Here is a 22,130-nt window from a genome sequence, read left to right on the forward strand (position 1 = left end):
CGTGGCTCCGGAGCCCCATGCGGCTCTGTTTTCGTTCTCCTGTGGCTCCAGCTGGTTTATACTTCGCCATCTCATCTGATGCCATCATGAGCCTTTTAAAGTTCTGCGTGGGAGTTGAGCGTGTGCCGTGCAATTCTCCACCAAAGTGCTAGGGGCAGTTTTTTCTGGTGGGTCAGCTGGGTGAGAAACCGTGATGCTGGTCGGCTATTTCGCTTGTTAGCTTCCATTGTCGTTAATTAACAATGGCAACTAAAGAGGCATGGAGCGTGGTACTGGAACTGGAACTAGTCAGTGTGTTACGACATTAAGAAATGTGACTAATTACCAGGAGGCAACAGGTGTGGCTTGTCACTCCGCCAAGGAGACAGAAAAGGAATGTGACAATACGCTTACGGAAACTATATATGTAGTGGTCAAATAGGTTTTGTGGCTCCAAATGGGTTTTAATTTCATAGAAATGGGCCAAAATGGCTCTTTTGATGGTAAAGGTTGCCGACTCCTGAGCTAGAGACACAAAACGGTGTGTTCCTACAAGGGTAGAGGTGTTCAAACTTTTTCCACTGAGAGCCGAATACTGGAAATCAAAGTATGCGTCGGGCCACTTTGATATTTATATGTATGTTTTTATTTTTTAAAAAGGCAACAAAAAACGATATATATTCAAAGATAATTAGTTAATTAGACATTAAGTATTAGTATTGACATTTCAGCTTCTTATTTTTCCTTTTTTCCTTTTTTCTCTATTTTTACTTTTTACTTTTATTTGGTTACATTTTAGTTCCACAATGTGCCACAAGCCAATAAAAAACAAGATGCTACAAAGTGGGACCTTGAAAGGAAAATGGCAGTTTTTAAAAAATTTTGCCCATCATCCACAATCCTTATGTGAAACATGAACACATATTTCTTTTTCTTACCTGCGCATTCTAAAAAGAGAAAACAAGTTAGCATGAGCCAGCTAACATTGGGAGGCACCTATTTCGACTATAAAGCCCTCTAAAAAAACCTCTAACAACGTTTTATTGTCTTATATACATGTTGTGATCATGCATTAACAGGTACATTGATGATAACATGTAATACTTACAGTATCTTGCCGTATTGATTGATTTGATTGATTGATTTGACATAGCCCATAGGAGCTAACGCTACTTCCGTCAACAGCAGCAGCATAGAAACAGCGACGACACTTAAAATGTCCGTTCTCATTGGGATGGCTGTGTCTTCCAGCACAAGACTTGTGCTCCAGTCCTCAGGTAAAAAATGCTGACAGCAACCGAGCATTTTGTTGAGTCTTCATAGCGAAATTGAGAGCCAATAGTATCCACTCTTCCGTCTGTCCCGTTGCAGTAGCTTGAGGCGTTGTGAGTGACGCCGAGACTAGCGAGGCGTCGTGTTACCGTGCCAGATGAATATATTTGTTTGTTAGCTGCTGCAGTAACAATATTGCTGTACCTTGGTTAAGGTTGGTTACCTTGGTTAATATACAAGTCAGTTACAGTATGTAAATGGAACACTGTTGGCATTTTTTGAGTTTTTTTTTTTTTTAGGGCTTTATCGTCGAAATAGGTGCCTCCTGTGACGTGTAATGTTAGCTGGCTCATGCTAACTCGTTTTCTCTCGTTAGAACGCACAGAAAAGAAATATGTTCATGTTTCACATAAGAATTGTGAATGATGGGCAAAATTCCCAAAAAAAGTACAGTGTTCCTTTAAGTTAGCAACTACTAAAAGTTGTGTCACTTGACTACTAGAGACATTCTAGTGATATTTCCCTGTGAGCGGCAGCCTATATGTGTGTGTATGTATTTAGTACTTGTGTGGCCGCCTCTTTGTCTACTGAGGGAGTGGAGAAGCGTCTCTTTTAATTTGGTCTATAATTGAATTTGGCCCGCGGGCGTGCCACGCTCTTGTGAGAGATGGCAGCACATGAGAAGGGGATGAAGAGACGTGGCAAAGGGAAGAAGGACGGGGAGGAGCAGGGAGAAGAAGAAGAGGAGGAGGAGGATGAAGATGGACGCGGCGTGGCATCCTCAGTCATCTGAGAGAGCTCGTAAGTACTGACTGCATGGACCAGTGGCTGGCAGTCCACTCAATATGACAGATGAATATTGCACAAGCCATTCTCTCCTCTCCTGCCCTCTTCAGTTATTCATGTCTGCCTCGGAGTTGGCTCAACTTTTTCTTTCACTTGAGGCCTTCTTCCAAACAAGTGGCACACACACACACACACAAAGGGGCTGGCAAACTGAAGGTTTGTTTTCCAACATGCAGGTAGCGAAATATGATGGATGTGAGCTCGTTGTTTTGTTTTTGTGTGCATTCTTTTGGTCTCCAAATAACCACCACGGTCTCGAATAAGCACCGGATCAAACAACATTGGCATGAAAAGCTGTGGCTGTAGGCAACCTGTTGATGTAGTGTCTTTGATAAACTTGACAAAATGGTCATTTGAAGTAACATGAGTGGGCAACATCCACAGTGTTGGAGTGAAATGTATGCATGTTACACATACACGCATATATTTAGCATTTACTCAATCAAAACTTGAACAAATCTTTCCGTGTAACATCTGTACGACATGGGCGCTTGCGACTGAAAGACACGTGCGACCTACAGTATATTGTATATAATTACAAATCTTTTTTTCTCTTTAAATGTAGTGGATGCAGCTAATACACCGCTGCACTGGAAATGATTGTACTTAACTACATTTTCCTTTCCACTTTGTCACCCACTCCAAAATCATTATTAAAGTTGAAAATGTGCTTGTTACATTCAATGAAATAAATAAGTAGGGATGTCCCCATCCACATTTTTTGGCCTCCTTTTTAATAGTCTTACCGACCTGTGTTTGCACGTTTAGATCCAGATCCTCACCAAAACTCATCATTAGCCCATGTTCCACCACTCACTGTGCAAACTCTGGTGTAGTTATTGACTCATCCTGCGAAGAGCACGTGTCTGCTATTTACTGCTTCATTATGGTGTTGAATTTTATTTTATTAACTCGATGAGAGAACTGAGGGAAAACAGTATGTTTCCAACAGTCGGTGCTAACTTCCATATTTTTTCATCTATAGCATCATGCCAGTCAAATGTGATAGTAAATAAAAAACGGTGCTATCTCAAATCAAATACTTCTGTCCGTACACTTCAATATGTGTATTATATACACTGTGTACTACGCTCCCGGTATGTCGCCTATTCACTCAATGAGACATCAGCTGAGAAACAGCACATGATTAACACAGATGTCAATGAAAAGTGTGCATATTTGACACTTATTAATGTGTGTCTTCAAGCTTCATGATGTTGGAGCAGCAGTATGGTGGAGACCGACCTCTGCATTCCAATGGCTGCGCTTGTCATTGCCAATTTGTCGTCCTGAACGGTTCTCAGGTGCGACCGTGAGTGTGACTCTGATGTCTGATATGTGTGCTCTGTTCACTTGGCAGCACGTCAGGGCCTCGAAACCTTGACCTGCTGGTGACGAGGAGGAGGAACCTGGATGCTGAGCAGGGTCAGCTTGAGGGACGGCGTACAAGTGAACCAGCTGGGCGTGAGTAGCCATGCTGTAAACCCAAACGCACACACGCACACACATACACTGTGCACACAACATATGCACTTGCTTGTGTGCTCGATGTTGACCTTGGTGAGCTGACAGTTAGCAGGAGCAACACCTCTCTTTGGCAGCACTTTGTTTGCCTACACTACGCTGTCGAGAGTCGCTTCTTTTCACTTTGTCTTGTGCACACAGTAGAATGTCGGAGGACATCAGCAAGAAGTGCAAAAGAGATTCCATCAACAGTCTTTGAGCTGAGCTGATGGCAATCACAAGGTTGCAGGAACAAGACGTGCTGTTTAAAAAGAAATATGACAACATATTTCAACACTTTTGAGCTCTGCTGAGGAGATTTTTCTCAGATGGAGAAGTACGTGCTCTTGGAGGTAAGCACTCGTTGGCCAAAACATTAAGTACACCTGTACTGTCAAATAGGAGGGAGCAGCTAACAAAAACAACTATAAATGTTACATTTATTGAAAACTATTTAATCAAGTCATTATTTTGTAATTTATTAACCTAATGTTTGGGGGATATAATGCATTATTTTTAATCAAATACTGTTTATTTACAATATGAAAACAATTTATGTTTTTGGTGAATAGAACATAATTGTACCCTTTAAAAAATAATGCATTCATTTTATTATAATATGATATGATATGGGGCCGCACTAAACCTAGTGGGTATTTCTGTGTGGAGTTTGCATGTTCTCCCCGTGCGTGCGTGGGTTTTTCTCCGGGTACTCCGGTTTCCTCCCACATTCCCAAAAAACATGCATGTTAGGTTAATTGGTGACTCTAAATTGTCCATAGGTATGAATGTGAGTGTGAATGGTTGTTTGTCTATATGTGCCCTGCGATTGGCTGGCGACCAGTCCAGGGTGTCTCTCGCCCGAAGTCAGCTGGGATAGGCTCCAGCATACCCTCGTGACCCTAGTGAGGACAAGCAGCATAGAAAATGAATGGATAATATAATATAGTATAATATAATATAATATAATAACTCATTTCTAAATTACATTTACATTTTTTTTGCGTAATTAACGCATAACACATGTCAAACCACGCCTCTCTGTGATGACAAATGGCAGCACAATGTAGCGTCACCACAGAGTCACACAGAATCTGACGCTCTTTTAGAACTTTAGGCTGAATCCCAGTTCTACCCCTTAGCCCTTCCCTCTTTGTCTTACCCCTACCCCTTAAAACCTAGGGCCAAGGGGAAGAAGCCACTAAGAAATGGGACACCACTTGATTCTCATTACGTCATCACACTTCACCGCTTTCTGGCTGTGCCGTAGTCAGATGAGATTAATTAAATTGTTCATAATAAATATTTCCTATCAATAAAGGGTATGCTGGAGCCGATGCCAGCTGACTTTTGGGCGACAGGCGGGGTACACCCTGGACTGGTCGCCAGCCAATCACAGGGCACATATAGATAAACAACCATTCACACTCACATTCATACCTATGGACAATTTAGAGTCACCAATTAACCTAACATGCATGTTTTTGGAATGTGGGAGGAAACCGGAGTACCCGGAGAAAACCCACGCACGCACGGGAGAACATGCAAACTCCACACAGAAATGCCCAGGGGAGAATCGAATCCAGGTCTTCCCGATCTCCAGACTGTGACTGTGTGGCCAACATGCTAACAACCACGAGACCACCGTGCGCTCTACTTTTGCAAATTATTGCAAATCTTCTCTGTAATACTTTGTCACGCTTTCTGTCTTTGTTTCATGACTGTTATGGCGTTGCCTTTTTTTTAAAATTTGTTCTTTTGCATCTTCGTAAGCCTCTAGGAGGATTTCCGCTTCCGTCGGCGGAAAGTACACCGCTTTCGTTACCATGGTGAATCGGTGACTCTGTGATCGACAGCGGGGTCTATTTAAGGAAGCCTCGTACGCGCACTGATCCGGGATTGATTGTGTCTACTCATCCTGGCTTGGGCTTTGCGTAACCAATTAAGCCTAGACACTCTTATTTGGGGTTTTTGAGCTCAGCTCAGTCATTTATCCTGGATGTCGAAATCCTACTTTTGTGCAACGGGCCCCTGGTTTGCTGTCCACATATGGCCATGTTGTTGACATGTTTTATTTAACTCACTTCCTGACCATCCATGAATACAATAAACATATCTCACCATGAGAATTGGTGGACCATGGTGGCAGGCTTCACTACGATGTACTGTTACATGACTGTTTAGATAGCTACAGTACACTTCAGTAATGTAGAGTCCCGTTGTTAACGAGCGATTTTAAAATACAACTTGCAATTAACAGGCTAGTGTGGTTTCTATCTAATCATTGTCTAATCATTTATGAAATGTAGTATATTCTAGTGAAGTTAGATATCGGTGTTAACCGGCTAGGTATAACTAGCGATAGCCAAAATTTCAAACATGGCAAATATTTACGTGGCGGAGCGAATGATTGAATATCTAATAAAACACGAGGGACAGCGCAGAGTGTTACAGTGAAAATCAGTAATTATGCTTAATTACTTAATTACTTTATATGTTTCTTTCGGTCTCCGCTCTGCTGCAGGAGTGTTGTATCCAAATAAACTCTGCCTACCCCTTCATTTCAAGTCTGGTCCGTGACCACACTTGGTTTCTAGGGCTGTACACCCCTTAGCACTTAGCCCTTACCCCTTGATTTAAGGAGAATTGGGACACCACTTGATTCTCGTCAATGCGCAAAACCATCGGTGTTTAAGGGCTAAGATAAGGGGTATAAGGGACTGTGAGATGCATTCAGGGACGCTCCAAACATCACATTTATTATGCGTTATGTGTGTATGTATGTATGTATGTGTGGTCTAAATAAATAGAAAGACAAAGAAAAACTATAAGTGAATATTGTTATCACCCGCTTTGCAACTCTTAATGCAGAAGAACAATTTGCTGCATTTAAGTATGCTCGGAAATCCCAGAAAATAAACTCAAAACATGTAAATTCATCTTAAATTATGTGATGTCTTTGAATGCAACCCCTCATTGCCCATAACAACACAGTTAAAGTGTGATTCAAACGTTCTGCTACTATTCAAGAAACTAGTGTTAGGTAAATAGCTTATCAGATGTGTGTGCTATCTTTTAGCTTGATTTAAATGTTCTCTTCATTTGGAGCTGTTAATACAAGTATGTATAATCCTGTCCTGTCTTTTATCTTTCTTTCAATAAAATACAGTAAAAATGGGCATATTTCAGACATACAGGTAGATGCAAATGGTGATTAACCATGATCGATTAGGTTGAAAACTGTGATTAATCTGATTGAAATTTTTAATTATTTGATATCCCTAAATATAATATAATATAATTAATTAATTTATGTATTTATTTATTCATTTACGTCTTTTTTTGGTGAATAACACATTGATGTGGATGAAATATATGACTTTACACATTTTTGTTGAGTCATCGATTCATTCTAACTAAAAATAATATTATTTTATATTGTTTGTTAATGGGTTCGTTTGAGTTAAGTATATAATACATATTGTTAATTATTTTGTGTGACTAATGCAGTATGTTTTATTTAAATATAATATACAATTTATTATTCAGTCATTCATTTTCTATGCCGCTTGTCGTCCCTTGTGTCACGGGGGTATGCTGGAGTCTATCCCAGCTGACTGGGCAAGCTGGGCAAGAGGCAGGGTACACCCTGGACTGGTCGCGAGCCAATGGCAGGGCACATATACTGTAAACAAACAACCATTCACACTCACATTCATACCCATGGACAACGCATAGTCGGCAATTAATCTAACAAGCATGTTTTTGGAATGTGGGCGGAAACTGGAGTACCCGCAGAAAACCCACTCACACACGGGAATAACATGCAAACTCATAATGACAGTGTCAAGTGTCAAGACTGAGCATCATTATCTTTGTGTGGTCTGATATTTTTTGGATTGCGTCTCATTTGAATGTGCAGTGGGTCTGTTTGTTTGAGTGCTTCTTTTGTGCTTGCAGCTAATAAATGCGTGTGTGTGTGTGTGTGTGTGTGGTGGTACTATAGAGCTATAGTGTATAGTGCAGCAGTGATTGACGAGCAGCTGCGAGCGTGCAGCAGGAGTGGGGCGCACCTCTGTGTGACTGATCTGTAAATATTCTCTCCTGCTGCTGCTGCCTCAGCAGGTCTCTGCGCATGGATCACATTGACAGGCGAGGACGGAGGGGGAAAGCTACCTCATGGCAGCACAATGAGAGGGAAAGACTGGTTAGAGGAGAAGAGGAGGGGGCGGGCTGGACCCTGTCAGAACCACATGACAGCAAAACAATAAAGAATAGACTTTAGCTCAGTGAGCATCTAAACCAGGGATGTCCAAAGTTTATCATTATTATGAGATATATGATTCATGTTTTGCCACTTCTAACACAAAGCTAAGATGACTATTAAACAGGACAGTGCTTTTATGTGTCCTACACTTATTTCCTGGAATAACTATAAAAGGCCACTGACAAACATCTTCCCGTTCCCTCTCTGTTACATGTCTCTCATCAAAGGGTGAGTAGTTTTACTTTGATTTAGTTTTATTATACGGTGGTTAACGTCTTTTTCCACATATGACTCATAAACATGGTCTCCCTAGTTAATAAAGGTTGTACTTTGAACAGCTCGGAAGTCAGCCATGGTAGCTATTTTGGGTCTGATGGGGTCGCCTTTGTCGAGCAATCAGTGGATGACGGGGTGTCTGGATCCACCCTTTAGGTACTCTTGATTGGCATCTGGTTTTGGTACCCACACACAAAAAAGGCTTACCAAACCGTAGTTGATGACACAGTCACATCAGCATGCGTGTTTTGGGCGTAACTAAAGTCTTTTCCAAGCCTCTTTGTATGGTCGCTGTGCTGGCTAATTGTGTTTTCTGTGAAATGAAATTGCAAGTCGCAGGCCCGCAGCTCCTTTTTAAAGCTGGATCAAAAGAAAAGAGCAATGACTGCGACTAAAAAGTGGCTTTGTGGAGTGCGTGAAATGGCCTCCCTTTTTTTTGTTGTTTTCTGCCCTGCTCTGCTTCCAGTGCAACATGCTGCGTGTCCTCTTGCTCTGAAAGAGGCTGCTAGCATTGACACAAGCAAGTGACAATAGCTTCTCCATGTGCTAACATGATTACATTGACATGGTGGAATGGAGCCAGGAGGAAGCAGAATCGCCCCCACTGCTGTGGCTGCACTGCTGCATTCGATAATAAACACTTTCATTCTTTTCATTCTTTGATGTTCAGGTGATGCTGGGTTATCATGATAACATTATGCTCACTTTTTTGCCCATAAAATTCATTTGGAATTTGACATACGGTCGTCACTCGCTGAATGAACCTCGCTGATAAATGATCGCTGTTTTGTGGTTGGCCACGGCTTCTTCTGAGTCAAAAAATATTGAAAGACAAGTCATATGTGGTATTCTGGTCCCTAGGCGTCAGTAGTGTTACATTGATGAGACTACCTGACATTACATGACCTTAACACTGCATGGAGAAAAGGTCTCCTCCCATTCTGTGTGGAAGTGGTATTTTTTTGGCTTCTAACTTTGTCCTTCTTCCCCACTTTCCCACTAGAATAAATTAATTGGAGGCTAACTAGTTAGCTCGTTAGCTTGCTATGTTTAAAGCAGCCGCCATCTCTTGTGTCTCTGCAGTGATCTCGCAGCCCGTGCATATTTTCCACATAACTGCTTTTGTATATATTCATTTTTAATTTACAGTTTTCACAATTGTTCATGTTTTAGCATAAAATAATAGCAATAGTATGTAGTAATGACTGGGTTTTTCAACAGGACAACGCTGCAGTTCACGGTGCCCACCTGACTTCTTCCAGAGGAATATCCTCACTCTTTTGGACCATGCTGCATGTTCCCCTGATTTAATCCAATTGAATTTGGGGATGAATGGCATGGGACGTTTACGCAAAGACAGTGGATGCCCTCAGTGAAGCCATCTTCACTGGGAGCAACATTCCCACTAGCCTCCTGGAAACACTGGCATCAAGCATGAGCATGCTCAATCCAATTTTTCAGGTGTTTAACAAGAATAGCGCAGCTACTCATTAATGACTCTTTTTTTTCAACATTTGATATCTATTTTAGGGGGGTTTCAGTAGTCTTAAACTTTTGATCAGCTGATGAACAGCCTATTTCACTTTAATGCTTGTTTGCAATGAATTGCGTAATCAAAATGTTTTGTCTCTCACTCCCGTATCTCTACTTAGAACCTCCTTAAGATAACAGTACAAAATGTAAATTCTTGCAATTTTTCAACTGGTCTAAAATGTTGATCAAGAGTGTAGGCAGAGGGAGGCTTTACTGTTTTTACTATTAACAGTGATTAACTTCTTTTTACACTTGTCAGACGTCATTAAAAAGTGAGATCCGCTCTACAACTCGTTTCCACATGACACCTCTAATGGATTGTTTTATTGTTTTTATCTTTTAATATAAACAATACTTAACTTATTTTTACACTTGTATGACTCAAGGTTTCGGAGTGGCTTCAGTATGACCCTGAAACAGGTAATTACCATTTCCATAATATCATTTCATGAAAAATGGTTTCAAAATTGGATGTTCACTGTATTGTACATTAGGAGAACAACCTCGGATGTATTTCTAAGCATGTATTTGCCATCCTTATAAAGTCACACACTGCCACCTACTGGCCCGGAATGCATTGTGCATGTTCTGCAGCACTTCCATAAAACCTCTTCTAAGGCGTTGTAATGCAAACGTGGCCTGCTTGTGTGAAAACAAGGGGTGTAAAGGCAGACTGTCACCTAGATATGACCTCGCGTTGTCGCTGTAATTAACAGATAACCTTTAATCAGGCGTCACCCTCTCGCGAGCCCTAACCGTGGCGGAAATGTCACATTTAACCAGACAGCGTCGTGCATAAATGTGTATATGCGTGTTTAAAGCCGTGCAAAGTGTTAAATGTGTCTTGTCATGCCATAAATGTCATCTGGCTGTAACGCTGAGGGCACGCTGCCGCACTCTTTGCTGTGGGTGGGAAGGGTACAGGCTGGCAAAGAGCAGCCTGTCGCTAAGTGTTTTCGTAACCTCGACCTCATGAAGGATGACTAAAACACACATGACAATCTGGGGGACGCTTTAATTAAACACATTTGTCATCCACACAACTAATATGTAGCTATGACAATTATTTGAAAATGTCTTATTAGCCTCTATGAACATTGATTGACGACACAATGACAACATTGATGCATAGTTATGACTCTCATACAGAGTCTCCCAAACCTTAGCCACATGCTGGCAAATCAAAGGATGCAGGGGCCATTTTGATGTTTTCCATTTTGTAAACAGGCTAAACCAACTAAGTTAAATCAAGAAAACAATGACCTGCATCTCATCTTTGAGTTGCTGGTGACAAAGCACATTTTTATTAGTATCATTACCTTAAACTTTTTCTCATTACAGTTGTCCCTCGCTACATCACTGGATCGCTACTCGAACATCACTGCCGCAATTATTTTTTATTAATTGACTATGGACTATTATGAGTCAAAAAATATTGAAAGACAAGTTACATGTAATGTTCTGGCAACGAGGCATCAGTAACGATGACGTTAGACTACATGACATTTCACACTGCATGGAAACTGGCTGCCGAGCCGAGCCGACATGCCATGGCTGAGATCGAGTAAGTTTAGAATAAGTAAATTGGGGAAGCTAACTAGTTAACTCGGTGGCGTGCCCTGCGGTGGCAGTCTCGTATGTCCCTGCAGTAATCGCGTAGCCTGCACATGGAAAATGTGGTGTAAACCGAAAATAATAGGAGTGTAAAGGTGACTGTAGGGGTTTTATGTCATGTCTACAGGGCTCTAATAATGCTAACAATCATATTTATTATATTTAGAAAGTCATAAACAGCTTTTAATTACAAAAATATATCATATTTAATAATATTGTGAGTCACAATAATATTAATAATAATAATATCATTTTGTTAATGTTGAATCTTACTTTGCGGGAATTCACTTATCTCATCTGGAACCAATTAACCGTGATAAATGAGGGACAACTGTACATTATGCCTTTTTGCTCTTTTTTCCGGTGTACTAGTGTACCTCTGGCCGGGTTTTGGGGACTGGGATCCTTGCTGGGGCTCCCGGGTTGCTGCCTGGATAGTGGCGAGGCGTACGGGCGTATACGGTGGACACAATGCGTGCCTGTTGGTCGCTCTCCGGGAGGTGAGGGCAGTGATATGATCATGCATTTTTTTCAAAATGTTCCCACGATCGACCAGCAAAGTCCCAAAGATCGACTAGTAGCTCACGGTCGACGGTTTGGCGACCCCTGCCTTAGACAAATGGTCAATGACTTATGGGCATTTAGGTGCCTCCAGTCCACGCTCCTGCAAATATGTTTCGCTTGATGGCTGCCGTGTTTTCAACCAACTTTTACACATGCTTGTCAGTCAGGTTGTGTACCTAATTTTGTGCCCATTCGGCTCGACACCCTAAAATTTCAGTGGATGTTTTGTAGCGCTAGAAAAAAAACAACAAACAGAACTTGAAAGTTTCCACCAATGGGTGAGAGGAGAGAAATGTTATGGTGATTTATTAAAAGAGCCATGAATATTAAGCATATAATTCTACTGGTGCCCTCCGTTATTTCAGTCAACTTGATGAAATGGAGTGAGAGCTGGAGCAATTATGGTATGATAATGCCTTTAAAAGTCCTTCTATATATGCACATTAATGAGCTTTACACATTTGTCTATGCATTGGATTCACAGCTAGGCTGCATGGAAGCAAAGCTGTCAACACCTGGCATCAAGCTGGCGGCATCAGAATGCTGAAACATGGCCGAAGCGTTGGTTGTCTCTCTCGAGTGCATCGTGTCGGCACACACACGTAGTCTCCCTGCGCGTTGTGCTCTCGTCACGCCTCGTCACGCCTGCCTGGCTTCCCGCCGTTGTCGGAATGCGCAATGACCTCAGACACACAAATTTGAGTTAGCGGACAATTTATTCAGCGTGTATGAAGTTAGACACGGGCTTTCGATGTCGCCTTTTCAGTACTGATCACTGGCAAACACAAGCATGCGTCTTTGTATGTTTGACTCTTATTTTTAACTCCAGAGCGGCCCCTCACCACATTGCGGTTCGAATTTCGTGGCTTCACTCTATCACGGTTTTTCAAGGATGGATGAATAAATAAATCGTACTGGTTTGTGGTTGAATGCGGCCTATTATTGGTAAAAATATGCATGTTGAAGCAGATTTGTATGTATTTTCAGCCTAAGTTAAGGATTTTCAAGCATAAAAATGACTAAATGAACTAAAATACAAATGGTCTTTCACTTGTATAGCGCTTTCTCCACCTCCAAGGCACTCAAAGCGCTTTGACACTGTTAGCACACTTACCTACTGATGACGCAGCATCAGGAGCAACTGGGGGTTCAGCGTCTAGTAGCCCAAGGATACTTCGACATGATCACGGGAGCACGGATGATCGAACCTTCAGGTTGGAATATGACCACTCTACCACCTGAGCCATACCGCCCCAAATGTAAGACACTTAAAGACAATGCATTAAGACACACTGATATGTAGTATTCTACACTGGTCACAAGGTGTCAGTAATGTTACCACCTGTTGTAATGTTGATGTTCTAAATTCCGGTGATCTTGAACTGACCTTGCTGTTGATGTGCATATTGGTGGATAAGCAGGAAGTGTTGTTTTGGGAGAAAGTGGGAAGAGGAGATTTGGGTGGGAGCTCAACTGTGTTCTGCATTGGAAGCACTCCTATCGGCGTCAAAGACAATAAAACTTTAAATGAGCGTCAGGCACCACAAGAAGCCCTGCAAGTGGAAAAAGAAACAACAACTAGGAACTCTAGCAATGCTAGCTAACTTGTGAGTCTATATTATGTCTTATTTTCTATTATTATGTCTACTATATGGGGTAATACTAGTGTAAAGGTGGCTCTAAGTGTTCTAATAGTGTGAGAATCAGTACTTAGAAGGTTGAAAATAGGTTTTCTATCGTCTAACTATGAAAATATTCCATTTATATAAATAGAAGGAATCCTACTTTGTGGAAATTCACTTATCACTGTCAAGTCTAGACCACAAAAATGAGGGACTATTTTTAATTTTGAAGAAAGGTTTAGAAAAAGTGATAAACGAGGGATGACTGTAATCTTTTCACTAGCCGAAACACATTCAAACGACAGAAAAAGCAAACGGCAAAAAGTGTTTGCCTGATTTCTTTTTTTTGTGTGTGTTTGTCACACTTAAATGTTTCAGATCATCAAACAAATTTAAATTAGTCAATGACAACACAATGCTCCATTTTGGGCTCAGCCTTGTTGCCTTGCACTGTATATGTTGCCTTTGGGGTCTACGTATTATTTCAAAATACAACATTACATTCCATTGTTTTGCAGATTATCTGCAAATCTATCTGCCTTTGAAATCAGGTGCAGACTCCTTTTCTGCTCTGTTGAACTGTCTCAGTGATATTAAGCAATGGATTTCTCTTTAACTTCCTTAAGCTTATTGAGAAAAACAGAAAAGAGATGGGGTCGCGGGGGTGGCAGCCTAAGCAGGGAGGCCCAGATTTTCCTCTCCCCGGCCACTTCGTCCAGCTCTTCCTGGCGGATCCCGAGGCATTCCCAGGCCAGTTGGGAGACATAGTCTCTCCAACGTGTCCTGGGTCTTCCCCGAGGCCTTCTACTGGTTGGACTTGCCCTGAGCACCTCCCTAGGGAGGCGTCCGGGAGGCATCCTGACCAGATGCCCACGCCACCTAATCTAGTTCCTCTCAATGCGGAAGAGTAGCGGTCCTACTCCGACTCGCTCCCGGATGACAGTGCTTCTCACTTACAATATCTCTAAGGGAGAGCCTAGCCACCCGTGATCTTGTCCTTTCGGTCACTACCCAAAGCTCATGACCATAGGTGAGGGTAGGGTAAATGATGAGCTTTGCCTTTCTGCTCAGCTCCCTCTTCACCACAACGGATTGATGCAGAGTCCGCATCACTGCAGACGCCGCACCAGTCCGCCTGTCAATCTCGTGTTCCATCCTTTCCTCACTCGTGAACAAGACCCCGAGGCACCTAAACTCCTCCACTTGGGGCAGGATCTCATCCCCGACCCGGAGATGGCACCACCCTTTTCCGTGCGAGAACCATGGACTCGGACTTGGAGGTGCTGATTCTCATCCCGGCCGCTTCACACTCGGCTGCGAACCGATCCAGTGAAAGTTGAAGTTCACGGCTTGTTGGAGCCTGTTAACTGGCTCCAAGAGACGGGAACATATACCCCAGTCGTGGCCGCCTTACACTTGTTACCTGTTACTTACAGGATCCAGTTCAAAATCTCTTGGTGTTTAAATTGCTGAATGGTTTTGGCTGCTTCATACTTATGTCTCTGACTTACTGTCTGTTTATGTTCCCGCTAGAACAATGAGGTCCAGCTCACAGCTCCCCCACAGTGAGAGCCATTATCCACAAATGGCAAAAACGTGGAACAGTGGTGAACATTGCCAGAAATGGCCAGCCAACCAAAATTACACCAAAAGCGTAGCGACGACTCATCCAAGAGGTCACAAAAGACACTACAACAATGTCCAAAGAACTGCAGGCATCACTTGCCTCAGTGTTCGATGTTTGATTTTGTTTGATGATCTGAAACATTTAAGTTTGACAAACATGCAAAAAAATGATACAAATAGTAAAGCTTCGGTAGCTATTGACACTTCTCCATGTGAGAAAGCAAGTACTATGAGTACACTACTGTGTACTGAGTTGATACCATATGGATGATGTAATCCACAGCTCATTGGTTGTGCAGATTTTGTCATATTTGAGAATACACAGAATAATCACCAACTAACATTAGCTTGCCCTGTTGCTGTGCGCTGCAGTGTAAAACTCCACAGTCTCCACTTTGCTGCAGCCGCCCTCAGTCTCCTATATAGGGTGGCCAACAAGGGCCAGCAACGTCCTAACGCTCCAAACCGATGCAAAACCAGAGACACAAACATCACAGAGTAAAACAATTGCAACTGCAATCACATAAACGCTGCAAGGTCGAAAAAGAAATAAAATAAACATTGTCACCATATCATGGCAGGCAGCTGGGGAGGAAATATAGGAGATATACTGTAGGTGGTATAGACTGCTATATCGCTGTGGGAAGCGCTACTGTGACACAGTGTGCTTGTGTGACTAAATCAAAGTGTCCTACTGTATGCGTTCGCTACCTGAATCCCCTGCCAGTGTAAACTCACAGTTTGTCTGCAAGCTAAAAGAGAGCGGTGAATTATTAAAGGTTTATCTAGCTTCGTTCAAAGATGCTACCACATGCACACGCACAAAGAAAGCCGCTGAACTAGAATACAAATCAAAATTTACTAACAAAAACTTGCTGAAATTGAATAGAAATTCGGATTTTGTTGAAATACTGATTGTCACAATTAAATGCAAGTACACGCCACATTTATATCACACTAAACTGTGACGGCATGTGGCGGAAGCGGAAAAAAAAAGGCAGTACTTGCACTGCAAAAAATGTACTAGAATGGACTATATGGTGCAGTTCTGTCATCTTACAGTCTGTCCAATGTAGCAGATGCCATACCTGTATATCACATACAACAGTGACATGAAGTTGTATGACATCCCCATCAGCAGTGTACTGTAGTGCATCAACAGTGACTTACCCCCCACTTTGTCCCATGAGCTGAGTTCTTGTCGGATTTCGATGATGAGGAACGTAGTTCCAGTTTGTTGGCGGGGCCACTTAATTAAAGAGTTTGGCTTCTCAAAACGATATGCGTTCAAAAGAGTAATACATTTGCCTCACAGAAATGCTCCCTCGGAAAAAAATCTGAACTCAAAATTGCTCGGCGTCACTTTCTCTCCCGTTGTATCACTGCGAGCTATGTTTGCATGCACGGATACCATCTCAGGAGGGGGCGCAATCAACACTGTTGATGGTGGGGACAGTGTGCTGCTGACCTCGACTTGAGATGTTGTGGACTGGTGGGAGGAATACTTCAAAGCAGGGGTGTAACTATTCGTTTTAATTAGGATTCGATTCATATCACGGTATCATGATTCATATCAGTAACTTTAAATTGAATCAGTAACTTTTTAGCCCAAAATTCAACCAGTGTGACTGTGAAATGAATACCTGGATACTGGACAGTGCAGGTGAAGTTTACTAGATTCAAGTTGTTTTTTTTAAGGGAATCGGGTATAAATTAATAATGGATGTAAACAAAAAAGTAAACAGCAATTAATGGCAAATGCATTCACATTTTATTTGTATAATGTTTTTGACTTTTTATTTCCGTCTGTGGGGCAGTAAAATTTGGCCTACAAAGTTTGCCAACACATCTGACGAGGCTAATGGTGTCTTTTAGAAATGTGAACAAGCTTACTCTTTCTCCTCGAGAGTTCCAGCAAAAGCCTTCAACACAACGAGTGGGCATATTATAAAGAAATATACAACATCAAAAATTGACGGAGAAGTGGAGCATAATATCAGAGAATGCATTATACTGAAGCTGGGTGGGACTGCCCGGATCTGACGTCACTTGCTCCGCCTCCTCCAGACACGGAAGAAGTGACGGAAATGATAACAAATCATAAATATTTAAACATTAGAACACACATCTAACACAAGAAATACGCCTTTCAATGTTATTTTGCGATTTGCAATAACAAGATTAACACGTGTTTTGGTGTCATGAGCACTTAAGTGATATTTATTCTTCACCAGAAGGAGTGTTGCTATTCTTTTGAAGGTGGAAAAATAGAGTGTTGAGTTGAGATACTGTGCACAGAAAAGGGGCGCTAAATATTTTCAAAGCACTTTATTTTGGTCATTAATTAATGATAGGCCTTACCGGACCTAAACACTGCGGTCTGTCACAGTTTTGTCACACTAACTGATGGCCGTTTGTTTGCGATTGTGTGCTCAAAGTTCTCAGCAGACACTGAATTAAAATAGGGACATGACAACTAATCTTTTGTAGCCAGCCAGCCAATGGCAGTTTTCAGCATTATCTACTGTGTGTGTGTGTGTGTATAGGTGTGTGTACGTGTGTGTGTCTCAATCTCCATCAAGTGCTGCTAGCCAAGCTGGCATTCATTATCAAGCAGGTAATAACACAGAGCACTGGCTCCAACTCAAGCGGCAGAGGACTCATTAATATAAACAGGCCCCTAAACCCAAACTCAATTTACTTGAAAGCCTCTTTGGCGACGCTGCTTGAGTAAGTAAAGAGTCTTTTTTTCCCCCTTTCTGCTAACTGAGTCAGTGAAATGTATTCATCAGTGCTCTTGCATACCATACTGTACTGTGTGTGTGTGTATACATTACAATAAGTACATCGTTTAAGTCTCTCCATTAACGAGTCCAATTAGCGCATGCAAATGTTTACCTCCCGACTCCACTTTGTGATCCATCACGAGGAAAAAACACATTTGTCCCGTCATTCGGCCCTCCTGTGGTGCTGTGTCATCATAGGCGCCACGGGAGGAATCAACTCTTCCCATTATTCAGTTTAGGCAGATGCCGCCTTGTAGTTCTTGTCACTGATTTAAGGCAGGGGTGTCCAAGTGTGGCCCAGGCGCCATTTGCGGCCTGCCGCTGTTTTTTTAATTGCCCCGCAGCACATTCAAAAAATATAATAAAAAAAAAACCCTGAGCAACAGCAAAAATGGAAAAATCACCAGTCATTTTACAAAAAAAGTCAAAATATTAAGAGAAAAAAGTTGCAATCCAAGAAGAAAAACTTTTTTTATAAGAGTAACGTCGTAATATTAGAGGAAAAATAATGTCATTTTAGCAGCATACGGTTGAAATACTAAAGAAATAATACTTTTTTTTTTTAAGTTGCAGTATTTTGAGAAAAAAAACAATTCAATGGATAAAGTTGTAATTTTTGGAAAATTAGGTTGGGGAAAAAGTTGTAATCTGGGAATACAGTAAAAATATTATGGAAATAAAGTCATAATTTTACAAAAAGAGAATTTGTTAAGATTATTTAAGAAGAAAGTTGAAATATTTATAAAATGTGGAAAAAACCCCCCAGCAAAAATGGGAAAAAAGAGCAAGTTGATATAAGTTGATATAAATAACATTTTTCACTTATATCACAAATTATGCAGTTTTTTCATGAAATGTATATAACCTCAGAGCTACGGATGCTGCATTGGATCGGCCACCGAATAGTATCGTCTGAAAAAACATGTGATCGGCAAATGCCATGTGCCGGCGATATGGCAATTCATGTCACGACAACGCAAACATGACATGAATGTACATGTAGGGTTCCCAACGCCCGCATTGAGCCGACAAGGAAAGCACGTTGTCCCGTATTCCAAACCACCATGGCTTCTGTTTGACAGCTTGACACAGGCTACACCAAACGATGCCAGTGTGTTTGATCAATCCCTTGACAAACCAGTTGGTGTTCGACTTCTCTTGCATCTTTCTATCCACGCTTTGCCTAGCTGCTCACGGGTGCAGCTAGCTAGAGTTATCCGACTCCAAATGTGACTTTTTACCACAGTAACATTTTGTTTTTCACACAAACAAGCACTGCGGTTCATTTGGAGCTCATTTTTGTCCCACGGAGAAGTACATACTAACTTTTTCAAGTGTCTATTGTTGTCATTATACTAACTATATTTTGTCCTTGTCCGTTGTTGTTTAATGAACATTACCCATTTGCCAGGGGCCCTTGAAATTGTCTAATGGCGACCCTGGCCAATAGCATTCATAAATAAATTGGAAAATGTACAGTTAATCCATGTGATCCGTATCGATAGCGGCCGATCTCACTCATGGATGACTGTATCGGAATCAGCAGAATTAAACCCTCATTGGAGCATCTCTACTCTTAGCATATCTACGTGGTGCTATCAAAGTGGCCCTTGCATCCTTTCATTTTTCACTGTGCGACCCTTGCTGGAAAAGGTTTGGACACCCCTGATGTAAGGTGTGACGATGTTTTTAAGACTCATGACAGCACGCAGACACACAGACTCAATGAACCGCAGCTCCCCAGTGCAGGCAGCATTCGTACAGCCCCAGATCGTGACTCTACCACCACCGTGTTTGACTGTAGGCAAGACATGTTTAGCCACAATGACTGTTAAGTCATTTACAGTGATCGTACGGCTGCATCGCTGTAGAAGCTACACAGACTACTCTAAAATGTCTATCTATATTTTACAAAACAAATCCCAACAAAAATGTTGTATGAATGGCAACTGGCATAGATAGATGAACAAAGATCATTTGTTGTGTAATTGTAGTAAATAAATCATTTTCAGACCAATTAAACCTCAAAATTACATATTTTAGAACCAAAAAAATATAAGAACACCCCCACTGGCTGAATAAATGTCTATATTTTTCTCAAATACAAATTCAATTGAAAAAAGTTGTCCTTTGGCCCAAATAAGATGACTGCTGGCTGTAGTCTGCAGTGGTGTACAACTGTCATGATCGACCCCGAGGTAGTTGAACCAAAATATTCCAAAGTTACAAGTGATCGCTCACAGAGTACTGAGTTGCATGCCTAGGGTCAAAGGTCATGATATCACACCTTTCCCTCTTTTTAATGTCTGTCAGTGACCACTACAGAGGGTTTTATTTATTTAGTTGCTTTTTAAAAATCCTCTCGCGTGTTGTGAATATTCCAGAGGCGCCTTTGTCAGCAAGGCCCCAACGACCTCTGACATCTGACACCCTCCTGCGCTTGCTGACTGCTTCCCAAATGCAAAGCAACAGCAGACGTGCGGTGATTCCACTGCTTCAGCGTTCCGACAGGGACCCTCGGCCACACTCACACCAGCCTTTTCCTCTTCAGTCGCTCGGCAACCGTCTGTAATTAATGAGCTTTTACAGTTCGATCTGATGCTCCTGCAGGTTGGACACATTTCATAAGCTCAGTGGAATATTCACAGGCTCTCACAGACTCACTCGTGCCTGGACGGAATTAAATAAATGCTTCATTTCCCTTTAGACATGAATGAAAAGCTCTTGTGCTGTCAGTCCCAGCTTGTTAGCCACAATCAGCGAGCTAAGCTAAACAGCAAGCTAATCCAAATCTCTTTGCTGGTGATTTGTTTGCTGCTTATTGTATGAATCTATGCATATGTTTATAGTTATCTAGTTATTTTAGTTGGCTTGTTAGCATAGTCTTTTAAACCAGCCAGTTAGCGTTAGCCTCACCTGATCTATCACTCTTGCACTGACAGCCTACTCTCTAGCGCTATCTCGAGCTCACTGTTTAGCTCTCTCACTCTATCTCGATCTCCATGTCGCTTGCTCTCTAGCTCTAGCTCTCTTGCTGTAGCGTTCTGTCTTGCTCTCTACCTCTCTGTCTTTCTAGTTCTGTAGCTCTATCGCTTTCTAGCTCCCGGTCTCTCGTTCTCTAGTTTTAGCTCTCACTATCTGTCGCTGGCTCTCTAGCTGTTGCTCTTGCTCTCTAGCTTTTGCTCTTGCTCTCTAAATCTCTAGTGCTGTAGCGCTAGCATTTGGTATCTCTAGCTCTAGCTGTCTGTTGCTGTAGCTCTTGCTCTCTAGCTCTTGGTCCGTCATTTTATGTCTCACTTGCTAGCTCCCCTCGCTTATCCCCATCTCTCTGTCCCTCCTCTCTATCTCTTGCTCTCTAGCTCGAGTTCTAGTTTTCAATCTCTCATTCTCTAGATCGACAGTCGTGGCTGAAGCTTTTGAGAATGAAAAGTATTGGTTTTCACAAAGTTTGCCGCATCTGTGTTTTTAGATCTTTTTGTCGGATGATACTATGTTACTATGTTGTTCCCCAAGCTGCTTATTTACAGTATCACTTTTGCCTTTGAAAATGTATTGTTAGTGAGTTAACTGTTCTTGGATGGTTGGGAGAAGTTGCATTTGGAGGTTGTTTTGGTTCCATGCTTTACTCCTGGCTGTGTTCTTAGGCAAAATTGCAAGTGAGCCCACTCCCTTGGCTGAGAAGCAACTCCACACATGAATGGTTGCAGGATCCTTAACTGTTGGCATGACACAGGACTGATGGTAGCGCTCACCTTTTTTTCTCCAGACAAGCTTTTTTTCTGGATGTCCCAAATAGTCAGAAAGGGGATTCATCAGAGAAAATGGTTTTACGCCAGTCTTCTTTTTGCAGAAAACCAGCCAGTCTGTCCCTGATGTTTTTTTCTTGAGAGAAGTGGCTTCTGTGTACGCTTCTTGATACCAGGCCAGCTTCCAAAAGTCTTTAGCTGACTGTGCAAGCAGATGCACTCACGCCTGCCTGCTACCATTCCTAAGCAAGCGTTGCACCGGTGGTGCCCCGATCCCGCAGCTAAATCAACTTTCGGAGACAGTCCAGACGTTTGGTGGACTTTCTTGGGTGCCCTGATGCCTTCTTCACAACATTTGAACCTCTCGCCTTGAAGTTCTTAATGATCTGATAAGTGGTTGCTTTAGGTGCATCCTACTAGCAGCAATATCCTTGCCGATGAAGCCCTTTTTGTGCAAAGCAATGATGACTGCACGTGTTTCCTTGCAGATAACCGT

General features: G+C 42.0%; 2 protein-coding genes across 3 annotated transcripts in view; both read left to right on the plus strand.

The window, feature by feature from the left end:
* Window positions 1-3,573, plus strand: part of oma1 (OMA1 zinc metallopeptidase) — a 33,197-nt gene extending 29,624 nt beyond the window's left edge. The window contains exon 7 of the mRNA XM_054789434.1: window positions 3,458-3,573. Coding sequence (XP_054645409.1) covers window positions 3,458-3,481 — 24 coding nt within the window. The 3' untranslated portion in view covers window positions 3,482-3,573. The remainder of the gene's footprint in view (window positions 1-3,457) is intronic.
* Window positions 3,464-22,130, plus strand: part of dab1a (DAB adaptor protein 1a) — a 323,621-nt gene continuing 304,954 nt past the window's right edge. For both annotated transcript variants that reach the window (XM_054789423.1, XM_054789421.1), the window contains exon 1: window positions 3,464-3,561. The gene's annotated coding sequence lies outside the window, so the exon portion shown is untranslated. The remainder of the gene's footprint in view (window positions 3,562-22,130) is intronic.

The sequence above is a fragment of the Dunckerocampus dactyliophorus genome, chromosome 10 (assembly GCF_027744805.1).
Source record: "Dunckerocampus dactyliophorus isolate RoL2022-P2 chromosome 10, RoL_Ddac_1.1, whole genome shotgun sequence".
Taxonomy (NCBI): Eukaryota; Metazoa; Chordata; class Actinopteri; order Syngnathiformes; family Syngnathidae; genus Dunckerocampus; species Dunckerocampus dactyliophorus.